Source organism: Sturnira hondurensis, unplaced genomic scaffold (genome assembly GCF_014824575.4).
Source record: "Sturnira hondurensis isolate 20B ecotype Veracruz unplaced genomic scaffold, ASM1482457v3 Scaffold0022908, whole genome shotgun sequence".
In the NCBI taxonomy this organism is placed as follows: Eukaryota; Metazoa; Chordata; class Mammalia; order Chiroptera; family Phyllostomidae; genus Sturnira; species Sturnira hondurensis.
In genome coordinates, this window is record NW_028095539.1 from 2,058,098 (window position 1) to 2,081,095 (window position 22,998).

Below are 22,998 nucleotides of genomic sequence, written 5' to 3' on the forward strand. Positions count from 1 at the left end.
TCCCCGCCGCCTCGGCACGCCCCTCATCTTCCCCGGCAGAACTCGGGCTGCGGGCCCGGAGGGGTACCCCTGGGTCCCGACAATGAAACCTGCTGGGATCCGTAGTTGTTTGCCGCGGAGAGGGCTGGGATTTATAGTTTTGAGTAGTGGCCAGATACTTCTCTTTCCCTCCAGTTTCCTTGCACCAGACTTTCGCCTCTAGGGACCCAGCGGTGCTTTTGTGATCGAACGGCGAAGCAGGTGACCTTAGCTATTCCCTAGCTTCTCACTTCGACTCATTTAAGCATCGTCACCCCAACACCTTCAGTTAAAAATTAGGTAAGCCTAGTCATGGTATCCTGTTTGCACCTCTCCTAGGCCTTTTGAAAACCTTGCCTAAATCTGTGGCAGAGGTGTCAGGCAACCAGTCTTTCAGGCCTTAAGGAAGGGAAACAAATAGTAAAGTGTTATTATGCTAAGTGCTATATAAACGCTGTTTTTCTGTGTAATTCTCATAACGACTCATAGAAAAGCAACACTTAGAGAGATTAAGTAACTTGCCCCAAATTTCAAAGGAAATAGGTGGAAGGAGACTAGATGGGAACACAGGTCTAGCTGGTTTAAGTACAATTCGATGCGTCTCATCAGGTCAGGAATTTTTTTTGTTGTACCTTGAGCACCAAAAACAGGACCTTAGCATACCCTCAACATATGGTTCATTCAACAGTTTTTACTGAACACCAACGATGTGCCAGGTACAGCTGTAGGCACTTGGGACATTCAGCAAACAAAGTAAACAAAGATCCCTGTTCTCAACCAATAGCTACCTTATAGTAGAAGAGACAAAACAAGCAATAAAGAACTGTACAGTATACTGAAAGTCAAAGGAGCTGTTGGGAAGTCATTCCTGTGCATTTTCCCTTTCTTCATGGGATGAGTTAATTCAAATGAGGACAAAGCTGGTATTAGTAGAAATATAGCTTTCATGCTCATCTGAGTCTTCTGTGTCTCCTTTCTGTTAGGTGCTTTTTTTAGAAAACAAAGATACCACCAATATTGGTACCTAGTTCATGGAAAACTAAGCAGACATCTTTTGGTAGCATTGTTAGCCCTATAGGCGAAATGGGTTTTTGCATTAAGCGCTGGGGGTAAGGAACCCCAACAGGATAAGGGAGATGGGATGATGCATTTTAAATGACCAACAAACAAGTGGGGGGCATGCATGTACTAAAGGGGAGTTATAAGGAGGAGCTGATGCAGAGGCCTTAAGATGGAAGCATATGTAGAATCTTGGAAATGGCAAGAAGATTAGTGTGGTTAGAGCAAGGTGAGAGGAGAGGAGAGAAAAGAATGTTTTCTTTTTTCCCTGATTTTTACCTTTATTTTTTAACTTTTTAAAATTTTTAATTTATTTATCTTTAGAGGGGAAGGGGACAAGGGAGAGAAATATCAATGTATGGTACGTCCCCTCTCATCCGTCCCCTGCTGGGAACTGGCCTGCAACCCAGGCATGTGCCCTGACTGAGAATGGAACCGTGATCCTCTGATTCGCAGGCTCAATCCACTGAACTACACCAGCCAGGGCTGTGATTTTTACTTTTAATGTATCAGGGAAATATTGCAGGATTTTGAGCAAAGGAGTAATATGATCAAACTTATTTTAGAAGAATATGGTGCTGTATGAGACTAGGAGATAATGTTTGCAGCTGAAACACCAGTTAGGATACTGTCATATAATCCAGTAGTAGCAGATTCTCAATAAATGTTGTTCAAGTGGCTTTGGACTGAATCTTCTTGCTCTAAAGTATATTTTGGGTACATTTGGCAAAAATTTAATGAGGTCTCTGGGTAAAGTTCTTTGTATTATTCTTGCAACTATTCTGTAAGTATGAAATTGTTTCAAAGTAAAAATAATTTGTAAGTTTGTTGTAGAATGAGCCCTGGCTGGTGTGGCTCAATGGATTGAACACCAGCCTACAAACCAAAGGGTCGTAGGTTCAATTCCTGGTCAGGGCACATGCCTGGGTTGCAGGCCAGATCTCTGGTTGGAGGCATATGAGAGGCAACTGATCAATGTTTCTCTCCCTCACTTTCTGCCCCCCCTTGCCCTCTCTCTGAAAATAAATAAAATCTTAAAAAAATAAAAGATAAATTGCCCTGGCTAGTGTAGCTCGGTGGATTGAGCGCGGGCCTGTGAACCAGACAATCGTGGTTCGATTCCCAGTCAGGGCGCATGCTTGGGTTGCAGGCCAGTTTCTGGCAGGAGCCAGTTCCCTGCAGGGGATGCACGAGAGCTCTCCTTCCTTTCCCCTCCAAAGATGAATAAATAAAATATTAAAAAAAATAAAATAAAAGATAAATAAAAGTTTGTCATAGAATGAATGATGCCCACAAGCATACATTTCTTAATTCAACAAATAGTTATATAGTACCTGTGATGTGAATGAGACCAATATGACCCCTGCCCTCATGGGGCTTACAGTATGATAGGGGAGACAATAAACATATAAATGAGAAAAATAATTAGATGTAAAGTGTGATTAGCACTAAAATGGGAAAGTGGTACTGTGAGTTAAAAAATGGAGTAGAAGAGGCCTCTGTGGAGGTAAAGCATGCAGACTCTAGCACCGGATAGCCAGGGTTCAAATCCATTACTAATCATGTGACATTGGCAAAGTTATTTTTCCTTTCTGTGCAGCAGTGTATTAGCTCCAATATGAAGGCCGTAATAACAGTGCCTAACTCATATGGAGATACGAATAATACTTACCTTGTAGGCTTGTACTGAGTTTTAATAGACTTAAAATATGGAAAGGGCTTAAAACCATGTCATGTACAGAGTGCAATGTGAGTGTTAGCTCTCAGTTTTGGGTCCGCCAAGCAAGGCCTTTCTGAAGAGGTAACATTGAAGACTTTAGGGAAAAGAAAGTATAGGGGGAATGTGCTCCAGGTTTCTTGGAGGGAAAGATTCCAAGTGAAGACAAGATGCAACTGTTGTTTGACAATTTTTTAAAATTACAGTCCTCTTTGGAAAGCTGGCAATTCACTTTTCATCTCTGAACCTCAGTAACTGGAAATGAATCCTACTCAAAATACTTCCTCAAAATTGAGGAGGACAAATAAAGTGCTTGACAGGAAGTTGTCATGAGCATCATTACTTTCCCTGCTGATAAGTCAGTGAACAGGTAGGTAATGAAAGCAGATGGTAACACATCCCAGTGAAAATAGGTGGCATTCCTCACATCACCAAACTGGCTGGCAGGAAGAAGCTCCATCCTGCAGACCCACCTCATTCTATGAATTTCAGTGCTGACATCCAGAGCAGAGAGAGGGAAGCATCCCTGAGTATTGGGAGAGCTCTTAGAGGAGTTGATAGACACATTGGGTGATGTGTTACAAAGACAGTGCAGAGCTTGCTGACTGCAATATGTTATTAGTCTGCCTTGCACAAAGCAGAAGATACAGATTCGTGGTTCTGCCATTTATGTGAATTAGTCATTTTAATTTCTCTAGGCCTTGATTTCCTTTATAAAAATAGACCTCAAAAGTTCCTTCCAGCACCTTCTGAAGTGTGATTTCTAGTCTAAAAGTTTAAGTTTCACAATGAAAACTGGTTGCTTTTTGTTTATGCACAACTCCAGCATGGCACCATGAAATGGATCTAGTCAAAAGACATGGGATGTCACACCTTTCTGCAGCTCTGAGAAGAAATCTCCATCCAGAGGCACATAGACAGACAGCAGAGCCAACTTGGCCTTGGTTTTCCTTGCTGAAGGAGAGCAGAATAACTGAATACTTCTAAACAACTCTTTGGCAGACATTCAATGGGTACTTTTTCATTATTACAGGAATTCACAAAGACTCCAGGTGTTTGAAACAGGATATTTGAACAGTGAGGAGAGCTGCAAACCTGAGATTCCATTTCATAAATACATTTTCATTATGGTTTTAAGTAGCTAAAACCTTTACCAAGTTGTTTTTTCATGTTTTATCCAATGCTCTCAAATACTCCCTCTGTGAGGTAGATATTACTATTCCCATGGTAGAGATGAGGAAACCAAGGCTGGGAGAGGGTAATGAACTTGCCAAAGGTCAAAGTTAGATGGTTAATGTTAGAGCCCATATTTGAACTCAAGTGTGTCCTTCTTCTTCCCACTCTCCTACTATACCCCTGCACTTCAGGGGCTCCCATTTCCTCCCTTAGCTGTTTCCCATATTTCCTAGGTCACTGGCCTCAGCCTGCCTAAGTGATTGTGGGGTTCTCTAAAACATAGACATAGGTGAGCCACATCTTCATTTTGAGGAAAGCTATAGAGAACCTATGGAGACCAGGAATAATGCACATGAACACCTCCCACTCAGGAATGAGTTCGTTTGTATCTAGAAATAGCATCCCACTTTACAGAGGACCAGCTCTGCACCAGCAGCTGGGCACTGCGCACTTCAGATACATCAGCTCGTGTATTCCCCATCATAACCTTGTGACAAATCTTAGCTCCCTCGTACAGCGGTGGCACTGGGGCCCAAAGAAAAGTAACTTCCCCAAGACTAGATACTCTCACCGATGACCTTTTTATTTCTTGCACTTTTTACAAAGGTGCCTAGTTGTTTATTTTCCTTTTTAAGCTCAATCTCTCTCTCCCCCTCTCTAGTTCGACTGTGAACTCCAGGAGGCCAGGGCCTTTGTTTGTCTGGTTCTCTGTAGTGCCTGCCACAGTTAAACGCCCTAATTCTGGAATGAGTCAGCCGTTTAAGGCGCCAAAGCTTGAATTGGCCTAAGACTGAACAGGGAGATTTTTCCCTTTCAGAAACCATTCTAACAGCCGCTGGAACTGAAAATATCCTAGCCCTTTTGGGATAACCCAGAATTGGGTCACGCTAGTAGGCGCCCCACCCCCGGCATTTCTCTGGTGAATCTTTTCCCGGTAGCCCTGGTTTATTGACTCCACCGGTAGGTAAGACCCCGAGAACAGCCGGCCTATTGGTTCCCCGAAAATGCACCCCAGCGGGCAGAACCCCTCCCCGACCTCTTTAACGGCGATCCCCGGAGGCCGGACCCTGCGGGCCTGGAGGAGGCGAGCGGTTGGCTGCCTCGCTCTTCCGGGGTCTGGGATGGAGCGAAGGCCCAAGCACCGCCCTCTAGGGGGCGGAGCCCAGTCCGGGACTGGCCTAGGCAGCCGCAGGTAATGCGGTCTGGGGCTGGGGGTCACCCAACGCGGTCCCGGGGCGGGGGTGGCCGCATCCTTTAGGGGAGTGGGTACTGGTCGGATGCGGAGGCCCTCCTCTGGCTCTGGCTCTGCCTCTGGCTCTGGCCCGGGCACAAGAAGCTAAAGGGGCCGGCGTGTTTTCCCCAAGACCCTGCCTTCTGTTCCCTGTCTCTGCCAAGCGGAGATGGGACTGGGGGATATCTACGCTCACGCGAAGTTTAACCCACTGAGCTTTTAGGCTTTGGGGACAGTAGTCAGTGGCTTAGGCCAAGGTTGGATTTATCCATTCATTTCCCCAAAATCTTATCTATGTTCTTCATTCACTGAATCCCTCACTTGTACTCTATGCCAAGCCCATAGGTAGGTTCTCTGAAGGAAAACTACAGGCCTAGCTCTCTTGGAATTGAGTCTAGTGGAAGTTAGTCTAGAAGCTAGTCGAGACATTTACATGGCTAATTACATTCATGGTGACCTCTGCAATGAGGGCGGTTTAATAGACACGTTCAGAGGGAGAAGAAAGTAATGTGAGGATGTTAACTGAGGAAGGTTCATTGGAAAGGGGCTGTGGAGGTTGACCAGGAGTTTGCTAGTTGGCAGGAAGGGAAAAGGGACATTTCAGGTTTAGGAAGCAGCAAGGGATGAAAGTTATGAAAGGGCTTGTCATGTTAGAGGAGCGATAAATATAGTGAGAACTACTAAATATACCAAGAAATTGTGGAGGTGAGTTCCTGGAAAGAAGATTGAGACCAGAAATCTTGGAATGTGATGATGGGGCCAGGATTTATCCTAGACTTCAGTGTTTCTCAGCTTTGTAAAACGTTTTATCTTTTGATAAACATAAACTCTGAAAATTTATTTTGACACATACCCCTTCACCATGAAAATTACAGATACACAGAAAACTTTAGCCAAAGCACTTCTGTAATTGTGTTAAGAAAGTTGTATTATATTTGCCTCCCAAATATAACATTACATGAAAAGGGTAGTAATGCTTATTCAAATTCATCAGATCTTAGAATTGGTATATCAACAGGAAAGGTTTTAATATGGGCGATGACCTAATTTGTTCTGTTTTAGGTAGAAGCTAATCATAAATGTCTGAAAAGTGCCTTTCTTTCTTGTTTGCAGGACACCATGAAGCAGCTGCCAGTCTTGGAGCCTGGAGACAAGCCCAGGAAAGCAACATGGTCTGTAAGGAAGGATTCAGACAGAAAAAAACCTAAGTTTTTGCTTCATTTATACGTGGTTTACTAACATATTTAAACATCTATGGAAAAGGGGAGAGATGAAACTGTTTGCAGTTTCTGGTAATTAGACTCAAACCCTCGGAGAAGGTCTTCAGAGGGAAGATAGCGGGGCAACAATTATCCGAGCAGATGTTGATTTTATTAAAAGCCATTTACCGGAAAGAGGAAGGTGCTAGCCATCTGGCATCCTCAGCTTCAACACTGTGTCTTCCCCTCAAGCTGAGATTCATTTTTAAGATTTTCAAGGAATAGGATTTGGATGAAACTGGCTTTACTGTTTCTTGACTGCTTGCTCAGTCAACCCTTCATTCAACAATTAACACTGGCCTGACAGGGGCAGCTGCTGTGTAGGCACTGAACGTACAAAGGTGAATAGTCTTACTGAAGTGGGGGCTGCAGATGAAGTAGCTGATGGTGATGAAATGTGACCAGTGCTGAAACAGGGCCCACACAAGGCTGCAGAGAGGGGGCAGGGCTGAAGCAGGACCCTGGAAGAGAGTCTTTGATGTGGCTTCCCTGCGCCCACACTTGCTCTCTACATAGCCTGGTCATGGCATTTCCTCATTTAAAACCTGTTTGTGTCTCCCCATTCGCCTTAGCATCAAAACCAGAGTCCTTAAAACAGTCCACTGGGCCCTGCATGATTTGTCCCTGCCCATCTTTCCTACCTCAAATCCCTGTACTCATCCTTCGTCCTCTTTCTGTTCCTTAACGTGCCTTGTACTGTCCCACTCAGCAACTGTATAGGTTGGTCTCTCTACCTGGATCGCTCTTTCCCTCCATCTTTTATGCCTCTCATTGCCCAACGAACATCTGCTCATATATCAGATTTCAGCTCAAAAGGTGCTTCTTCAGGAAGCCTTCTCTAACTGTCCCCTCCCCCACCTCTCCTAACAGGGTAAGGTGTCCCTATGAGAGGTTCTAACTCTGTATACCTTCTATTCCTTCATAGTGCAATGGGAGTGAAACAGATGTTTGCAAAGTTACCTGTTTAATGCTTCTCTTCTCAAATAGTCTGTAAAGGCTATGAAGGCATGAACATTCTTTGTCTGTCTGGATGCTGTGTGCTCTTGAGTAATTATTTAACATTTTTAAGCCTTGAGTCCTCACTTATAAAACTCAGATAAACATAAACAGTTCTATTATATTATCTGATGATAATAGAACTGTCTGCAAAGGGGTTTTATGCAGATTAAGTGAAGCTGGGGTTGTAATGGAGTTAGCAGCATGCATGGTATATTGTTAGTACTTATTTATTGATCTGTGAATCTGGACCTCAGAAGACAGATCTGGAAAAGAAGTAGTTTAGTATCCAGACATCCGATATGAAAAATAGAGACATTTATTGAAGAAGATGGAAGATACAAGATACAAGGACCATTGTACATAGGACAATGACACCTCAGTCCCCTTCAAAGTAGGCACCTTGGGACCTCATACAGCTCTCCCAGTCACCAGCAGCTGCCCCATCATATTTTCCTGAATTTCATTGATGATCTGAAATCTCTTGCCTTTGAAAAGTGATTCTAGTTTTGGGAAAAGCTAGAAGTCGCAGGGTGCCAAATCTGAGCTGTAAGGGGGCTGAGTCACCTGGGTGATTTAATGTTTTACAAAAAAACTCTGCACGAGACATGATGCATGAGTGGACACGTTGTCATGATGAAGCTGTCAATCACCAGTAGCCCACAATTGCAGCTTTCTGAATCACCTGAATAGCTCCCTTGGAGGTTTGTTCAAGCATAACATAAAATTTGATGCAGATTCATTGCTCTACTAGCTCATTTTTTAAAGATTTTATTTATTTATCTTTAGAGGGAAGGGAAGGAGAGAGGGAGAGAAACATCAATGTATGGTTGCCTTTCATGCGTCCCCTGCTGGGAGTTGGCCTGCAGGGAACTGGCCTGCAACCCAGGCATGTGCCCTGACTGGGAATCGAACCGTGATCGTCTGATTCGCAGGCCCACGCTCAATCCATTGAGCTACACCAGCCAGGGCCTTCTACTAGCTCATTTTGAATGTGATGGCAACACAGTACACAGTACACATGTTCAGTCAATGGCATCTACCGCCTCCACTGACTAGTATGATAAAGTCATCATTGTTCACTCATGTGCATTCTAGTCCACTCTCCTTGGCTGCCAGGTTACATCCATGTCTCATAAATTGTTCTCGTTATATTAACAATGGTTGGACTTTTTCTGGACAGACTGCGTATATAGATGAGTGGTAACTGAAGCCCTCAGTACAGGTAAAATTGGTCAGGCAAGCAAACATAGACTGAGGAGAGGACAAGCCAAGGGCACTGAGGGTTAAGAGAAGACTTAGAGAGAAAGGAGTCACAGAAGGAAACAGAAAGAGCAGCCAGAAAAGTGGGTAGAGGACCAGAAGGGAGGGGAGTGGGGCAGCTAGGTGAGAAGAAGGTACAAGAAGGAGGGCGGAGCCAGAGAGGTCAGATTACACAGAGCCTCAAAAAATAGCTGCAGAATTGTCTTTTCCAACCTGGAAAGTTGAAGTATGCTTTCTCAGTCATAATTCAGAATAACTTCTTTAGACAGTGAAATGACTGGATCCTATATTTGACTTTTTCAAAGGCTTAGCTTTGGCTTCTATCAGGTCGAGCTTTAGGAGTAACTGGAAAAGCGCTTAAAATCAGTAAACCCTGGAGAATATTGCTTGACAGCAGGGAAGCATCCCTGGCTAGTGGCAAGTGCGTTGGGGCTGTAGGCTCCTGTGGGATTGCACCTAAACTCTAGCCACCCCTGACCGAGTCTTTTCCTCCACTGTTACAAGACTTCGTCTTACTCTTTACAGATAGGATCTATTGCTAGCCTCATTTCACAGATAATTAAACTTTGCTTCAGCAAGGTCAAGTGACTTCCAGAAGGTCACACGTCTAGAAAGCGCCTGAACTTGGACTTGAACAGTGTCTGTCTGAATTCACAAACTGTGCTCAGCACTACCATCCTGTGTTTGGACGAACCACCGAAGATTTCTGAGTGTTAGTTTCTCTCTCTACCAGATGGGGGCAATCACTGTCCCCGTGCATCACTGTTAGGTTAATGTAAGATGAAAGTAATGACAAAATTGGGAAGCCAAAGTTTATGTGCAAATGGAAGGCACTGTTATTAGGGAAATGGTACTCTGCTGGATACAATTTCAAGTCTCTGTGTCTGTGTAAGACCCTTGATTCTCATGCATATTTCATGAGGAATGGAAAAAAACTGCTGCTTTTATTCTCTGTTCAGGCCTCCTGAATACATCCTTCCTTTGACAGGTACGCCTTGACCCCTGCTGGAGACAGCCCATGTGCTCGGGTGGGCCACAGCTGCTTGTATTTACCCCCAGTTGGTGATGCCAAGAGAGGGAAGGTCTTCATTGTTGGCGGAGCAGATCCAAACAGGAGCTTCTCAGATGTGCACACCATGGATCTGGGTAAGACCAGCAGCTGCGGAGCCTGTGCCCCATGACCAGACTGCAGGGCTTCATGCTGCTGGCCCAAACCAGAGCACTCCTAGGAACCCCAGCTCAGACCAGACCGCGGGGTTTTCCTCTAAGAACATAAACATCACTGAGAGATCCCTAAGGTCTCAGCAGACCCCTGGAACACATCCACCACCCAACGATTACATCCTTGTTTGCGGGGGAAGAGTCTGTATGGAGCTCTGGACATCCAGCCATTTATTTATTAAATATTTATCTGGGAGACATCGGTGACTCCATCTCCTCTTCCATCCACATATCCAAGTAATCACCGAGTCCTAAATGTTTCTCTCTTCATCCAGGTCTGTCCATTCCCACACTACTAGAGTCCAAAAGTTGTTATCTCCCAACTAGATTGTACAACAGCCCTGCTCCCAGGAACTATTACCGCCTCTACAGAATATTTTCCATATCTAGGCAGAGAGAGTATTATCTAAAATGCAAATCTGACCACGTCACTCTGCATTTCGAGCCTTTCCCCACTTTATTCTTAGCTCTCCCAAACCCCCATTTGCTACACTGAGTAGCCTTCAGATTCTCGAACACATCTTGAACTCTAGTCTCCAAATTTTTGCACATATTGTCATTCCCTCTGCTTAGAAGGCTCCTTTCTTTCCTATCATCTGGCTACATCTTGCAGATTTCTGATGTTGTGATTTATAAGAGATACTTATTTAGTCTTTGTCCACAGTTCCTGGCTCACAGCTCCCAAACCCTTGGAATTTCTTAAATACTGAGAGTGATAAGTATCTTTTATATTAATGAGGTGACTTTTACCCACTAAGGATGTGAGCTCATCACCAGGAGACCCAACATGGTCATTAGAAGGTTGGAACTTTCTGTAATATCCTCCTTCACCTCCCCTCACCATATACCCACACACCCACAGGAAGAGGAGGGGGGCTGGAAGTTGAATGAATTGCCAGTGGCCAGTGATTTAATCATTAGTGATTATGTAATGAAGCCTTCATAAAACCCCAAAAGGACGGGGTTCCGAGAGCTTCCAGGTGGTGAACACATGGAGACATGGGGAGAAGGAGAGAGCATGGAAGTGCCACACCTGTTCCCATACACCTTGCCCTATGCATCTCTTCCAACTGGCTCTTCCTGAGTTAGTATGTCCATTTACAATGAACTGGTAATCAAGTAACATGTTTCTTTCAGTTCTGTAGCTTGCTCTTGCAACTTAATTAAACCTGATGCAAGGGGATCATGGGAAACTCTGATTTATAGCCAATCGGAAGTACAGATGACAGAGATGGGGGCAGAGGCTAGGGCTGAAAGTTTCAATCCTCTCATAATACAGTTGGTTTTCTTGGCAACCAGCCTCATCTTTCGAGGCTTTTATAAGTCACCTCATTAACATAAACTCGGGTATGATTGCCTGGGGCTTGTTGTAGTAGACACCTTTACGGATCTTACCTCTCAGGAAAATCCAGGCGTTTTAGGAGCCCTGTGGCTGGAACCGACAAAAGTCAAATGCACATTTCTGGATATAAATCACAAAGTCACAACCACCCTCTGTATTTTCATAGCGTCCTGTACTTACCCACCATTATTGTTCTTCACAGCCCTTATCTCATGTGTTTTCCTCTCATCTGTCTTCCTCATGAGAGTCTAAGCTCCTTGGAAACAGGAAACATGGTCATATTGCCCGTCCTTGTATCCCCAGCCACTAACAATAGCACCTGACACAGGGTAGGTGCTTTATAAGTATTCGGATGGAAGGCTGGGTAAACAAATAGTTACTGCTACGTACATGTTCACAGTGGCAGAAGAAAACTGGCGACCCACATGTAAGGAGCATGTGGCATGGCTGTTACTGTTTTAATCTGAGTTGTTCACCAACCAGATGTGAAGAAGTCTCCATAATGTAACTGACGTGGTTTGGCTTCTCTTGGTAATTTTGGAAGATATGACATGAGCAGCCTGTATGTCTATACCACGACAGTTATTTGGAGCTGAGCTGCTACCTGTTGCTGGGACTCTCGGGCTCCAATTTACTGCATTCCCTCCACTCCTGTGTGGGCATTTGAAGTTCTGCTCCCTCCCTGCACTAGAATCAGGGCTCTAGTTCAGTTACAGCGTTGTTGTCACCTCTTACTACCTTTGTGACTCTGGCTGACCTGTCTCAACCATGTGGGCTTCATTGTCCTGTAACATTGATTCACTTAACAGTGGTAATGACCCAACAAGATAGGCCCATGAAGGTCCTTTGTAAGTGGTTTGCTAACTAAAACAACTAATTGGCCAGATATTACTATTCCGTGAATTTGTTTTAGACAGAAATCATTCATTTGTGGGTAACAGAAACTCTTTTAAACCAGCAAAAAAAAGGAGGAACCCAAGGGCAGGAGATACAGCTTAGCCTCAGGAGAGAGGGGAAAAAGGAACTGGGAAGCTGTAAAAATAAATCTGCTTTCTCCCTCATGCTCTGTGGGGAGATCTGCTTCTTCTTCTTCTTCTTTTTTTAAGATTTAATTTATTTATCTTTAGAGGGGAAGGGAAGGAGAGAGGGAAAGAAACGTCAATGTATGGTTGCCTCTTATGTGTGCCCTGCTGGGAACTGGCCTGCAACCCAGGCATGTGCCCTGACTGGGAATTGAATGGCGGTTGTTTGGTTCACAGGCCTGCGCTCAATCCACTGAGCTACATCAGCCAGGTCGGGATACCTGCTTCTTAATGTAGATTTTTCATTCTTCTCTCATCTATACTTTGTCTTCCTCTGCCTCTTCACAGGTGGTGGAAGATGGCTACCCAAGTCCAGGAGTTTGTTTGAATTCCAAACTCTTAGGAGGGTGGATCTGATTGGCGCATTTGGGGTCCAGTGGCATTTGGGGTCCTTGACCCAATCAGCTAAGGCTAGAAAGTCAAGGTGTTGCAGTACAAACAGGTCTTCTGGCTTTTACCCCTGTGATTGGGAAAATGGGGACAGTTTTTACAGAAGGTTTGTGGATGGTCCCCAAAGTGTCTGATGTAGAACTTTTTGGCGTTCGACCACATTTCCTGTAAGTAATCTGACTGTTGTTCACTGATGCTTTTGACCATCTTCTCTTCGCTATCCTCCCCCAAGTTTGCCAAGCAATCAAAGCAGTTGGCAGCCCCAGTCTAGAGACTGGGTGAAATGTTTTCTAGGAACACACCAGTGGAGTCTGGCCACCTCGGAGGGCCTCTTGCCCCGGTACGAGCATGCCAGCTTCGTTCCCTCTTGTACGCCGCACAGCATCTGGGTGTTTGGAGGTGCCAACCAGTCCGGAAATCAAAATTGCCTACAGGTTCTGAATCCTGGTAAGTAGTCAAAGGTTGTTTTATTTACCTAAATAAATAAATAAAATTCTAATTTTCCTGAAACAAAACCCATTCGGATTGAACTGAATTATCCATTGAACTTTGCTGACCTCATAGAAAACAGGAATTTTAACTTCTGGCAGAATCCGAAAATAACAGAATTACATTTTGTTTTCCTAGTAACCTGTGCAATTAACAGCTTCCGAAGAGCCAAAGCTGGAAGAGACTTCAGAGGACAGCTATGCCAAGTGGGCGACCCATGTCCAGGGGAAGTGGCTTTCCTAAAGTCACTAGGGAGTCAGTGACTGAGCCAGGCTAGACTCTGTGACTTAGATCAGGGTGGCGATTGTGCTCCCCAGGGGACATTTAGCCATATCTGGAAATATTTTTGGTTATGCATGCTCGGGGAAGGTGGGGGGTAGTTTGCTACTAGCATCTAGTGGGTGGAGACCAGAGATACTGCTGTACATCTCGTAATGCACAGGACAGCCCCCGACGATAACAAATGACCTGGTCCAACAGTGCCTGCCCTTAGATTTTCCTTGTGTATTTCTGTGATCCAGAGTCCTGATGAGTCTCAGTGGCAGTGTCATCCCAAAGGAGGCAGTTTAGGGACATCGCTACTGAGCAGACGTTGCTGGACCATTGACGGATGGGAGCTGGACTTATCTTTTTATTAGTTAAAAAGTTGGGTTTTTTTTAATAAATATAATTTAGGCCCTGGCCAGGTAGCTCAGTTGGTTAGAGTGTCATCCCAATACACCAAGGCTATAGGTTCAATTCCCTATTGGGGCACATACAAGAATCAACCAGTGAATGCATAAATAAGTGGAACAGCAATTCAGTGTTTCTCTCTCTCTCTCCCACCCTCTCTCAAAAAATCTATCAATAAATATAATTTATATTCATTGTAAAATATTTAAAAAGTATAAGTATGTAGGTCAAAAACCATTTACAATCGTATGATGCTAAGGCTTTTAACATTTGTGTGTTTCCTTTCTGTCTTTTCTCTGCATTTTTATAAGCCTTGGCACATACTATTTAACCGCTACACTATTATACCTTTTTCCTTTTAATTTCAAAATTACTGCATACATGATGTCCTGCTCACAGCAATGCTTTGACATCAATTCTAATAGCTGCAGGAACACTCCATTGTATGACAGTACCATAATTCCGTGTTGTAACATTGAGGCTATTTTCAGATTCTTGCCATTATCCACAACGAAGCGGTGTAGCAAACCTCTTCGTTCAGAGGACATAGACTGTATTTCAAATTATTGCCTTAGAACTCGTGCCCAGAAATTTTAAACAACTAGCTGAAACACAACTTTCAGTCTTTTGGTACGTGCTTTCTAACTGCTCTTCAGAAAGATTGTTCCAGCTCACCTCCAGCTGTGTTTAATAGTGCCTGTTTTACTCCTGACTGACATTGAATTTATCATTTTTAAACATTGCTAATTTGATTAAGCAAAACAACTTGTATCTGAATGCTTAAATATGCATTTATTAATTTCTGGTAACTTGGACATTTTTTCACATGACAGTTCTTGCCCAGTCCCCTCTATCAGCAATAGATTTACTTACACAATGGTTGGTCTTCTGTTTCACTTTGGGGTAGTAATAGTTCCTACATTGTTAAATTTGGCAAGAATTTGTTTTTAGAGATTTTATTTATTTTTAGACAGAGGGGAAGGGAGGGAGAAAGAGCAAGAGAAACATTGATGTGTGGTTGCCCCTCGCGCACCCCACACCAGGTAACCTGGCCCACAACCCAGGGATGTGCCTTGACTGGGAAGCAAACCAGCGACCTTTTGGTTTGCAGGCTGGTGCTCAATCCACTGAGCGACACCAGCCAGGGTGGTTTGGCAAGGATTTGAAATTAACTCAGTATCTGGCACAAGGTTAATGCTTAATAATGGTGGTTGTGATTGATGTAGCTGTAGTTGGACAGGTGGAAGTTCATCTGGAACCCTCCCTGGTCTTTTGATTTTCAGTGATGGCAATTATTTAAATAAAATACACTGAGAAGTTGTAAAGCCTCTGTCAAAGGATTGATTTTACACCAGATCCCTTTTCTCTCCTAAAAAGTGTAATTTGACACCACGCCCAAGAAATATGAAAAATGAAAGTGAATTATTAGTTGCTTTTGTTGCTTAGGCGAATCAGTCAAATGGCGTAGGGCTCCTTTGTGATTGTGCCGCCGTCTGAGTTGGCAGCAGCACCATCCCAGGATCCTCCAAACCTTGGGATCCGAAAGCTTTCCAAGCTCTGTAGCCATGGAGACGATTCATTTGGCTTTGGATATAGGCTTACACTTGTTTGGTCTCTGGGTTCATGTCTGAGCCCCACACATACAGATGCTTCATGGGTCACTGTATATTGGACAAAGACTTTTACCAAAGGCACAGAATTTGCCTGGAGAGAAATAACTCCTGGTATGTTATGGTAGAGTGAGTGTGGAAGTTTTGACGGACCTGAGTTCAGACCCCTACCCTGCTACTCACAAGCACTGTGTGACTTGGGGAGAGGATTTAGGTTTTCCAAACTTCAGTTCCCTTGTCTGCAGAGTCGAGCTAGGTTCTGCCCACCTCCCAGGGTTAGGTGAGGACGGTGGGGGTGGCAGAGTGCTCAGGGCACCTGCCTGAGGAAGGTGGTCCGCTAATGGGTACGTTTCTATAAAATGTCCACTTCATTCTGGAAAGAAATGAGCTTCTAAACACTCACCCAGGTGATGAAATTTTACTCCCAAGTCAGAAGAGTGGGAAATACTTAGCTCTTGGTGTTATCGAAACAGAACTTGAATGCCAACCCAACCATGTATTAGCCATGTCATCACCTTAAGGGAGTGAGTGACTTCATATAGCTCTGCTCAATTCCCTTATTTGTAAAATGGGAAACTGATGCACTCTATTTGTTTAGCACTTACTATTTATTAAGGACTAATTGCTACTACTGAAACCATAAAAACACTGTCTACTTTCTTTTAATAGCCACACATCCTGGGGAATTTGGCACATTTGCTTTCTAGCATCCAGAGAGAATGACTTTTAGCAGATGTTGGGCTCCTGTGAAGGGCATGGGGCAGGAGTCAGCGAAGTTGAAGAGGGCTCAGAGGGGATGTTTGAGAGTCTCCAAAAACAAATCAACCTCATTCTTATGCACCTGTGGCTTTTTCAGTCTTGGTGACGTGGGTCTACCTGGGCAGATTCTAAGAATCTCCTCTCACCCATCCTTGACTTCGGCATGACGTCACTGCCTTCACTTATGCTGTCCTGCTTGGGGTTTGGGGTTTGGAAGGTGACCCTGTCCAGCCCCAGATTCAAGGTCAGAGGCCCCTCAGTCTGGGTATTTTAGGGTCTCCCTTCTCTCTGGAACAGAAACCAGGACTTGGACCACGCCAGAGGTGATCACCCCCCCACCTTCCCCAAGAACATTCCATACATCTTCGGCAGTCATTGGAAACCAGCTGTACGTCTTTGGCGGCGGAGAGAGAGGTGCCCAGCCCGTGCAGGATGTGAAGCTTCATGTGTTGGACGCAGGTATGGACGGGCAGGCACCTTGGGGCTGCCACTGAGCGGTCCACCGCTTACCTGATGTAGGACGCAGAGGCTAGAAAATGACACCCTGGCTGTGTGTCTCACTGCTAGACTTCTTCAGTGTAACCCTCAGCTGATACCTTCTTCCCACAGCAACACTTGCATTTAAAAAGTATAAATGGTCCATTTTAAAAATTTGAACAGTATAGTTTATAAACTAAAAAAGCAGAAAATTCTTCCTTTAGTATTTCTTTCCCACTCCCCAGGCAGAGGTAGACACTGTGGGCAGTTCCTTATTTCTCCTTCTAGACTGTCCTATGCATTTATAAATCATATATATAAGTGTATATGAACATGTACAATTTTTGAAATTATATAAAAGCTTAAAACCCTGGCTAGTGTCACTCAGTGGACTGAGCGCCGGCCTACAAACCAAAAGGTCACTGGTTCAGTTCCCAGTCAGGGCACATGCCTGGGTTTTGGGCCAGGTCCCCATTTGGGGACGTGCGAGAGACAACTGATCAATGTTTCTCTCCGTCTCTTTCTCCCCCGACCCCTTTCTCTAAAAATAAATAAAATTTTTAACAATACAAAGAACTCTTAGGTTTATTTGTATGTATTTATTTATTTATTTTTAGAGGGGAACAGAGGGAAAAAAAGAGGGAGAGAAACATCATTGTGTGGTTGCCTCTCACTCACTCCCGACCAGGGACCTGGCCTGCAACCCAGTTAGTTATGTGCCCTGACTGGGAATCAAACTAGTGGATTGGGTGGCATTCAATCCACTGAGCCATACCAGCGGGGGCAGTTTTATTTAAACATACACACACACACACACACACACACACACACACGGACTCAAATTATAAATACGGTTCTGCAGCTTGCTTTTGCAGGGGCAAGGTTACATCTTCATGGGTGGAAGCATGAGTTTTGAAGCCACATGACCTGGACGTGACCAGCTCTGACATATACTTTCTGTATTACTTTAGCTTAGTTACTTAATCTCTCTAGGCCTTGGTTTGCTAATCTGTAAACAGAAGTAGTAGCAGTGCCTACTTGAGGATATTGTCTTAGTAAAAGAACGTTCTGAAAGCTTGTCTTAGAAGAAGCAGCCTCATTCTTTTTAAAACTCTGGCAGCTCTCTGTTGTAGCTTAAGGGAGGTCTTTTTAAATTCAAAGCGAGGGATGATTTCCTAATGCCCAGTAGAAGGGGCAGGCATGCCAGGCAGTGAGCTCTCCAGCACCAGAAGTGTCAGAGCAGCGGCTGTACAGACTGCAGAGAGAGGGAGGCCTGGACCAGGTTGGCAAGTCAGAGTGAATGACCTCAAGGTCACTTTCTGCTTGGAGCATCTCTGCATGCTGGGAGGTGAGGCTTGGGTGTATTTCTTGTGTTCTTGCTACATAGCTCTGTCATCTGATGTCAGTGAATTTACTTTTCTAGACACTCTGACCTGGTCACAGCCAGAGACACTTGGAACACCACCATGCCCCCGGCATGGTCATGTGATGGTGGCAGCAGGGACGAAACTCTTCGTCCATGGAGGCTTGGCAGGGGACAAATTCTATGATGATCTTCATTGTATTGATATAAGTAAGTAGGGTAGAGGGCATGGGAGCTTGTCTGCTTAAAATTATTTTATTTTATTTTTCAAGATTTTATTTATTTATTTTAGAGAGAGAAGTGGGAGGGAGAAAGCGAGGGAAAGAAACCATCAATGTGTGCTTGACTCTAACACACCCTCTACTGGGGACCTGGCCTGCAACCCAGGAATGTGCCCTGACTGGGAATCGAACCAGCGACCCTTTGGTTTGCAGGCCAGCACTCTACCCACTGAGCCACACCAGCCAGGGCTCTGCTTAAAATTAAATAAAATGTGCTTTAATAGAATATAGCCTTGATCTTAGGTGTAGGTAACTTTACTAGCCAGCAGAATCTTCACTAGATTCTGTCAAATATGGCCTGAATATTATTATTAATAAGTAATAATGATAAAAGCAGTTGGTTCCTCAGCATTTGTTATGTACCTAGCTATGCTATTCTTCTTGCGCTTTCATTTAAATGCATTATACTTTGTGTTCCCCAACTGGATTCCTTTCAGGCGTTAGTCCTTGACCCCATGCCCAGGAGAGGCACGGACAACTTCTAGAGTGTGTCTGGCAGGGGGTGGTGGGAACTGTTGTGCTACGTAGTTAAAAAGCACCGATAAGAGGAGTTAGAACAGAACATGAGAACTCTCTTAAAGTGTCTGAGGGGCTGACGTGCCCTGGAGAGCCTGGACTCATTCTGGGTCATTGTTTTAGGCTGTGAGCTCCCTTAGAGCAGGGACTTCATGTTTTTTGTCCCCCAGTGTATTTCTAGCACTTAGCACAGTGTCTGGCAGGTCATGGGTGATGAGTGTATATATGTTAGGGGCTGGAGGGATGCACTTGCTCTTGGTTGGTCCAGACCACAGGAATTGGAACAGTGTGTGGAAGGCATGAGAACTGCTGTGTGGTGTATCCAGCTACCATGCCAAACAATGGGTTCTCTGGTGAGGGCAACACCTGAGGCCAGGTGACACTGGCTGGGATTCCTGCGTTGGCTAGAATTTTGGCTGGACTGGGTGATTTTCCCTTCTTACTCTGGACCCCTATCTTGAATTGACAGGTGAAAAATATCTTCATGGAAGCATTTCTTGTAGGCAGTCAAAAGAGGTTTGAATGCTTATTTTCAAAAAGAAAGTCCTTCTGTGCTGAGGAACTACTTCCTGTCTCTTTTTTATCCAGGTAGTTCTCCAAACCTAAAGTCCAGTGATATCATGCTTCATTTAAATGGTTGTTTGAAAAGATGCAAATACCCCTGCAGAAATAGGCGGGGAGGAGGGGCTGAGGCAGCCAGTTCCGGTACAGAGAGCACAGGTTTGGGGGTCGGACCTGAACAGACGTCTAGCTCTGCCACTTGCTGGCTGTGGGGTCTCGGATGTCTTTCCTCAGAGTTGCTTTTGAAGGAACTGTTGGTATTTAAAACATGCACACATGTGCATGCACATGGAACCTCACTTACTTCTGGGCTCCAAAATAGCTAATGGTGATGGTCACCAAAGGTAGTATCACATTCCTTTTTTTAAAAGATTTTTAATTATTATTTATTTATCTTTAAAGGGGAAGGGAAGGAGAGAGGGAGAGAAGTATCAATGTATGGTTGCCTCTCATGTGTCCCCTGCTGGGAACTGGCCTGCAACCCAGGCATGTGCCCTGACTGGGAATCGAACCGCGATCTTGTGGTTCGCAGGCCGGTGCTCAATCCACTGAGCTACACCAGCCAGGCTGTAATATCACATTTCTCAGTGTGCTCTGAAGACCACCTATATCAGAACCCTCTGGTATGTCCTGGCTGATGTGACTCAGTGGATTGAGCACCAGCCTGCAAATGTAAAGGTCACCAGTTCAATTCTCAGTCAGGACACATGCCTGAGTTATGGCCAGGTCCCCATTTTGGGGCATGCAAGAGGCAACCAATAGAGTTTTCTCTCACACATTGATTTTTCTCTCCCTTTCTTTATTCATCCCTTCCCCTCTCTCTAAAACTAAATTTATTTTTTAATGTTTTAATGATTTATTTATTTTTAGAGAGAGGGGGAGAGAGAAAGAGAGGGAGAGAAACCTCAAGGTGTGGTTGCCTCTCGTATGCCCCCAACTGGAGACCTGGCTCGCAACGCAGGCATGTGCCCTGACTAGGAATTGAACTAGCGACCTTTTGATTCACAGGCCAGTCCTCAATCTGCTGAGCTGCACCAGCCAGGGCTCTGAAAATAAATTTATTAAAAAACCCAAGCTATAGATTCCTCCCTCTCTGGATGACCCAAACAGGATTTCAAGTTCCCCCAGTTAATTTTTACACACACTAACCTTGCGGTGTCTCTTAAAGCTCCTAGTCGATGAAGTTCAGTGATCGGCTTGAGAACTACAGGAATCTGACAGATAGGTTTGAAACCACATGTCAGGCCACAGTATGCCCACTGTCTTTCTCTTGCCAGGTGACATGAAGTGGCAGAAACTAAGCCCCACTGGAGCAGCACCCCCAGGCTGTGCTGCCCACTCAGCTGTGGCTGTCAGGAAGCACCTGTATTTCTTCGGAGGGATGACTCCCACAGGGGCGCTGGACACGATGTACCAGTATCACACAGGTGAGCAGGTGTTCCCTGTGTGTCTCTATGAACAGATGTGACTGTTTTTTGATAAGTACCACAGTGCTTGGGCTTTTCAGTTTGGTCCCTCCACATTTAAATCCAAGGGCATGAAAACCAAATTTTTAGGGAATGACATAATCAAAGTGGTAAGATGGCCATTAAATTTTCTTGTTCCTTTTATTTCCTATTTGTTTTAAGGCTCGGGTGATAAAGCAAATCACCGAGCATTCCTGGAAATGTGTTAACACAGAGCCTTTGGTTTGTTTTTCACCCCCCAACAGAAAAGCAGCATTGGGCCTTACTTGAATTTGATACTTTCCTCCCCCCCGGACGATTGGACCATTCCATGTGTATCATTCCTTGGCCAGTGACGTGCACACCTGAGGAGGAAGATTCAAATCCTGTCACTCTAAACTGTGATGCTGAGAAAGGGGACTCCACTGACAAAGGAGTGACCCGAGGTGGCGCTGGCTCACCAGAGGAAAGTCAGACTGACTCACTGCTCTGCTTTGTGTTTGGTGGGATGAATACAGAAGGGGAAATCTATGATGACTGTATTGTGACTGTAGTTGACTAATAAAACCCACATTTTTGTTACTTGTAAGTCAATTACTTCCAGAAGTGAAACCTTAGCTGTTTTATACTTCCAAAATATTTTGTTTATCCCTCTTGCTCTTTCCTACTTTGGTAGGTGAGCAAAGGAACTGAATAGCCCAGGGCAAACGTTTCAGTTATATAAAGGGTTTTGTGAGCAATACAACCTAGGTGAGATGGATTGCTAAAGATATGAATCACAAAATGTTGAAGAATCGTAACTATGAGATACAACATAAGCTGTAGAAATCAGAGACTGGATATTTACAGATTCAAATGTCTTTTTTATTTTTAATTAAAAATATTTTTTTTTTAGAAAGAGAAGAGAAACATCAACTTGTTCCACTTATTATGCATCCCATTGCCCTGAGGATCGAACCCTCAACCTTGGTGTATCAGACACTGAACTACCTGGCCAGGGCTTATTTGCCTTTTTTAAAAAATATTTTATTTATTTATTTTTAGAGAGAGGGGAAGGGAAGGAGAAAGAGTAGGAGAGAAACATCATTGTGTGGTTGCCTCTCATGTGTCCCCTACTCGGGACTTGGCCTACAACCCAGGCATGTGCCCTGACTGGGAATCGAACCAGTGACCCTTTGCTTCACAGGCCCGTGCTCAATCCACTGAGCTACACCAGCCAGGGCCTTATTTGTCTTAATGATCACTAGCGGCTCCTCAGAAAGAGGCAGACTATTGGCATTTGGTAGTGAGAGCCACTGGGGACAAGAGCCACTGGCCCTTGTCTTTCCCAACTAACCCCTAAACTCACTGCATACAGCATTGCAGGTGGTTTTTTATGTTCGTATTCAACGTGGCCTGATGACCAAGTATTACTCCAGACCTGTCCGAATGATCCTGGGCATTGGAGCCGAGATCTGGGCCTCAGAATAACACAATCATGCTGTCAGGTACCAGCTCTGCCAGTTAGCAAATTAATCTGTCAGCCACTGCCCATCTGAAAAATAGCTATCCTTGGGTTGTATTGGATTTCACATGAGCGCCAGATAGGCTGCCCCTTATACTCACCTAGGCCGCCTTTCCTCAGGAAGCCAATCGTGGTCTCGAACCTGTCTTGACACAAATGGCTGTGTTTGATCCACAACTGCGGTGGTGCTTAGTGTAAGTTGAAGGTCACCATCCTAGATCCCACCCTAGTGCCACTTGTTATTAAGAAAATTCAGAGATGGACATTTTAACATAATGAGGTTCAAAACAAGCCTTCACACTCTAAAATACATGGAGTCCAAGGATGTCAAGTTAACACATGACCCACCTCAATGTCTTGAGAATTCCAGCAGCCATAAAGCATCACTAGCAAAGAGCCACCAGGGCGAGGACTGAATATGGGAGGTGGGGGTGGATAGAGCAGGGGAGATTAAAGGGGCAAAATGGGGACAGTTATAATTGAACAATTAAAAAAAAAACCTTAAAAAATAATTAAAAAGCCACCAGTTTTAGAAAGATAAGGAGAAATAGGGAATTTCAATTATGT

General features: G+C 44.4%; 1 protein-coding gene across 6 annotated transcripts; it reads left to right on the forward strand.

The window, feature by feature from the left end:
* Positions 1-41: 41 nt before the first annotated feature.
* RABEPK (Rab9 effector protein with kelch motifs) lies at positions 42-21,512 on the forward strand. 6 transcript variants are annotated; one of them, XM_037037034.1, is made up of 8 exons: positions 42-318; positions 6,315-6,373; positions 9,708-9,865; positions 13,049-13,201; positions 16,582-16,743; positions 18,185-18,334; positions 20,760-20,909; positions 21,194-21,512. In XM_037037034.1, the coding sequence occupies exons 2-8, from the start codon at positions 6,321-6,323 to the stop codon at positions 21,487-21,489; spliced, it is 1,122 nt and encodes a 373-aa protein (XP_036892929.1). In that variant the 5' UTR covers positions 42-318; positions 6,315-6,320; the 3' UTR covers positions 21,490-21,512. The 6 variants fall into 6 exon arrangements, with proteins under 6 accessions (XP_036892929.1, XP_036892930.1, XP_036892934.1 ...); XM_037037035.1 differs by lacking the exon at positions 42-318 and adding an exon at positions 4,908-4,930; XM_037037033.1 differs by lacking the exon at positions 42-318 and adding an exon at positions 5,102-5,162.
* Positions 21,513-22,998: the final 1,486 nt, after the last annotated feature.

Bases quoted from the DNA above. Each gene is read 5' to 3' on its own strand.
- RABEPK (XM_037037034.1), top strand. From the start codon at position 6,321: ATGAAGCAGCTGCCAGTCTTGGAGCCTGGAGACAAGCCCAGGAAAGCA. The intron at 6,374-9,707 runs GTCTGTAAGGAA...TTCCTTTGACAG, and splicing joins AAGCCCAGGAAAGCAACATG to GTACGCCTTGACCCCTGCTG. The intron at 9,866-13,048 runs GTAAGACCAGCA...AATGTTTTCTAG, and splicing joins TGTGCACACCATGGATCTGG to GAACACACCAGTGGAGTCTG.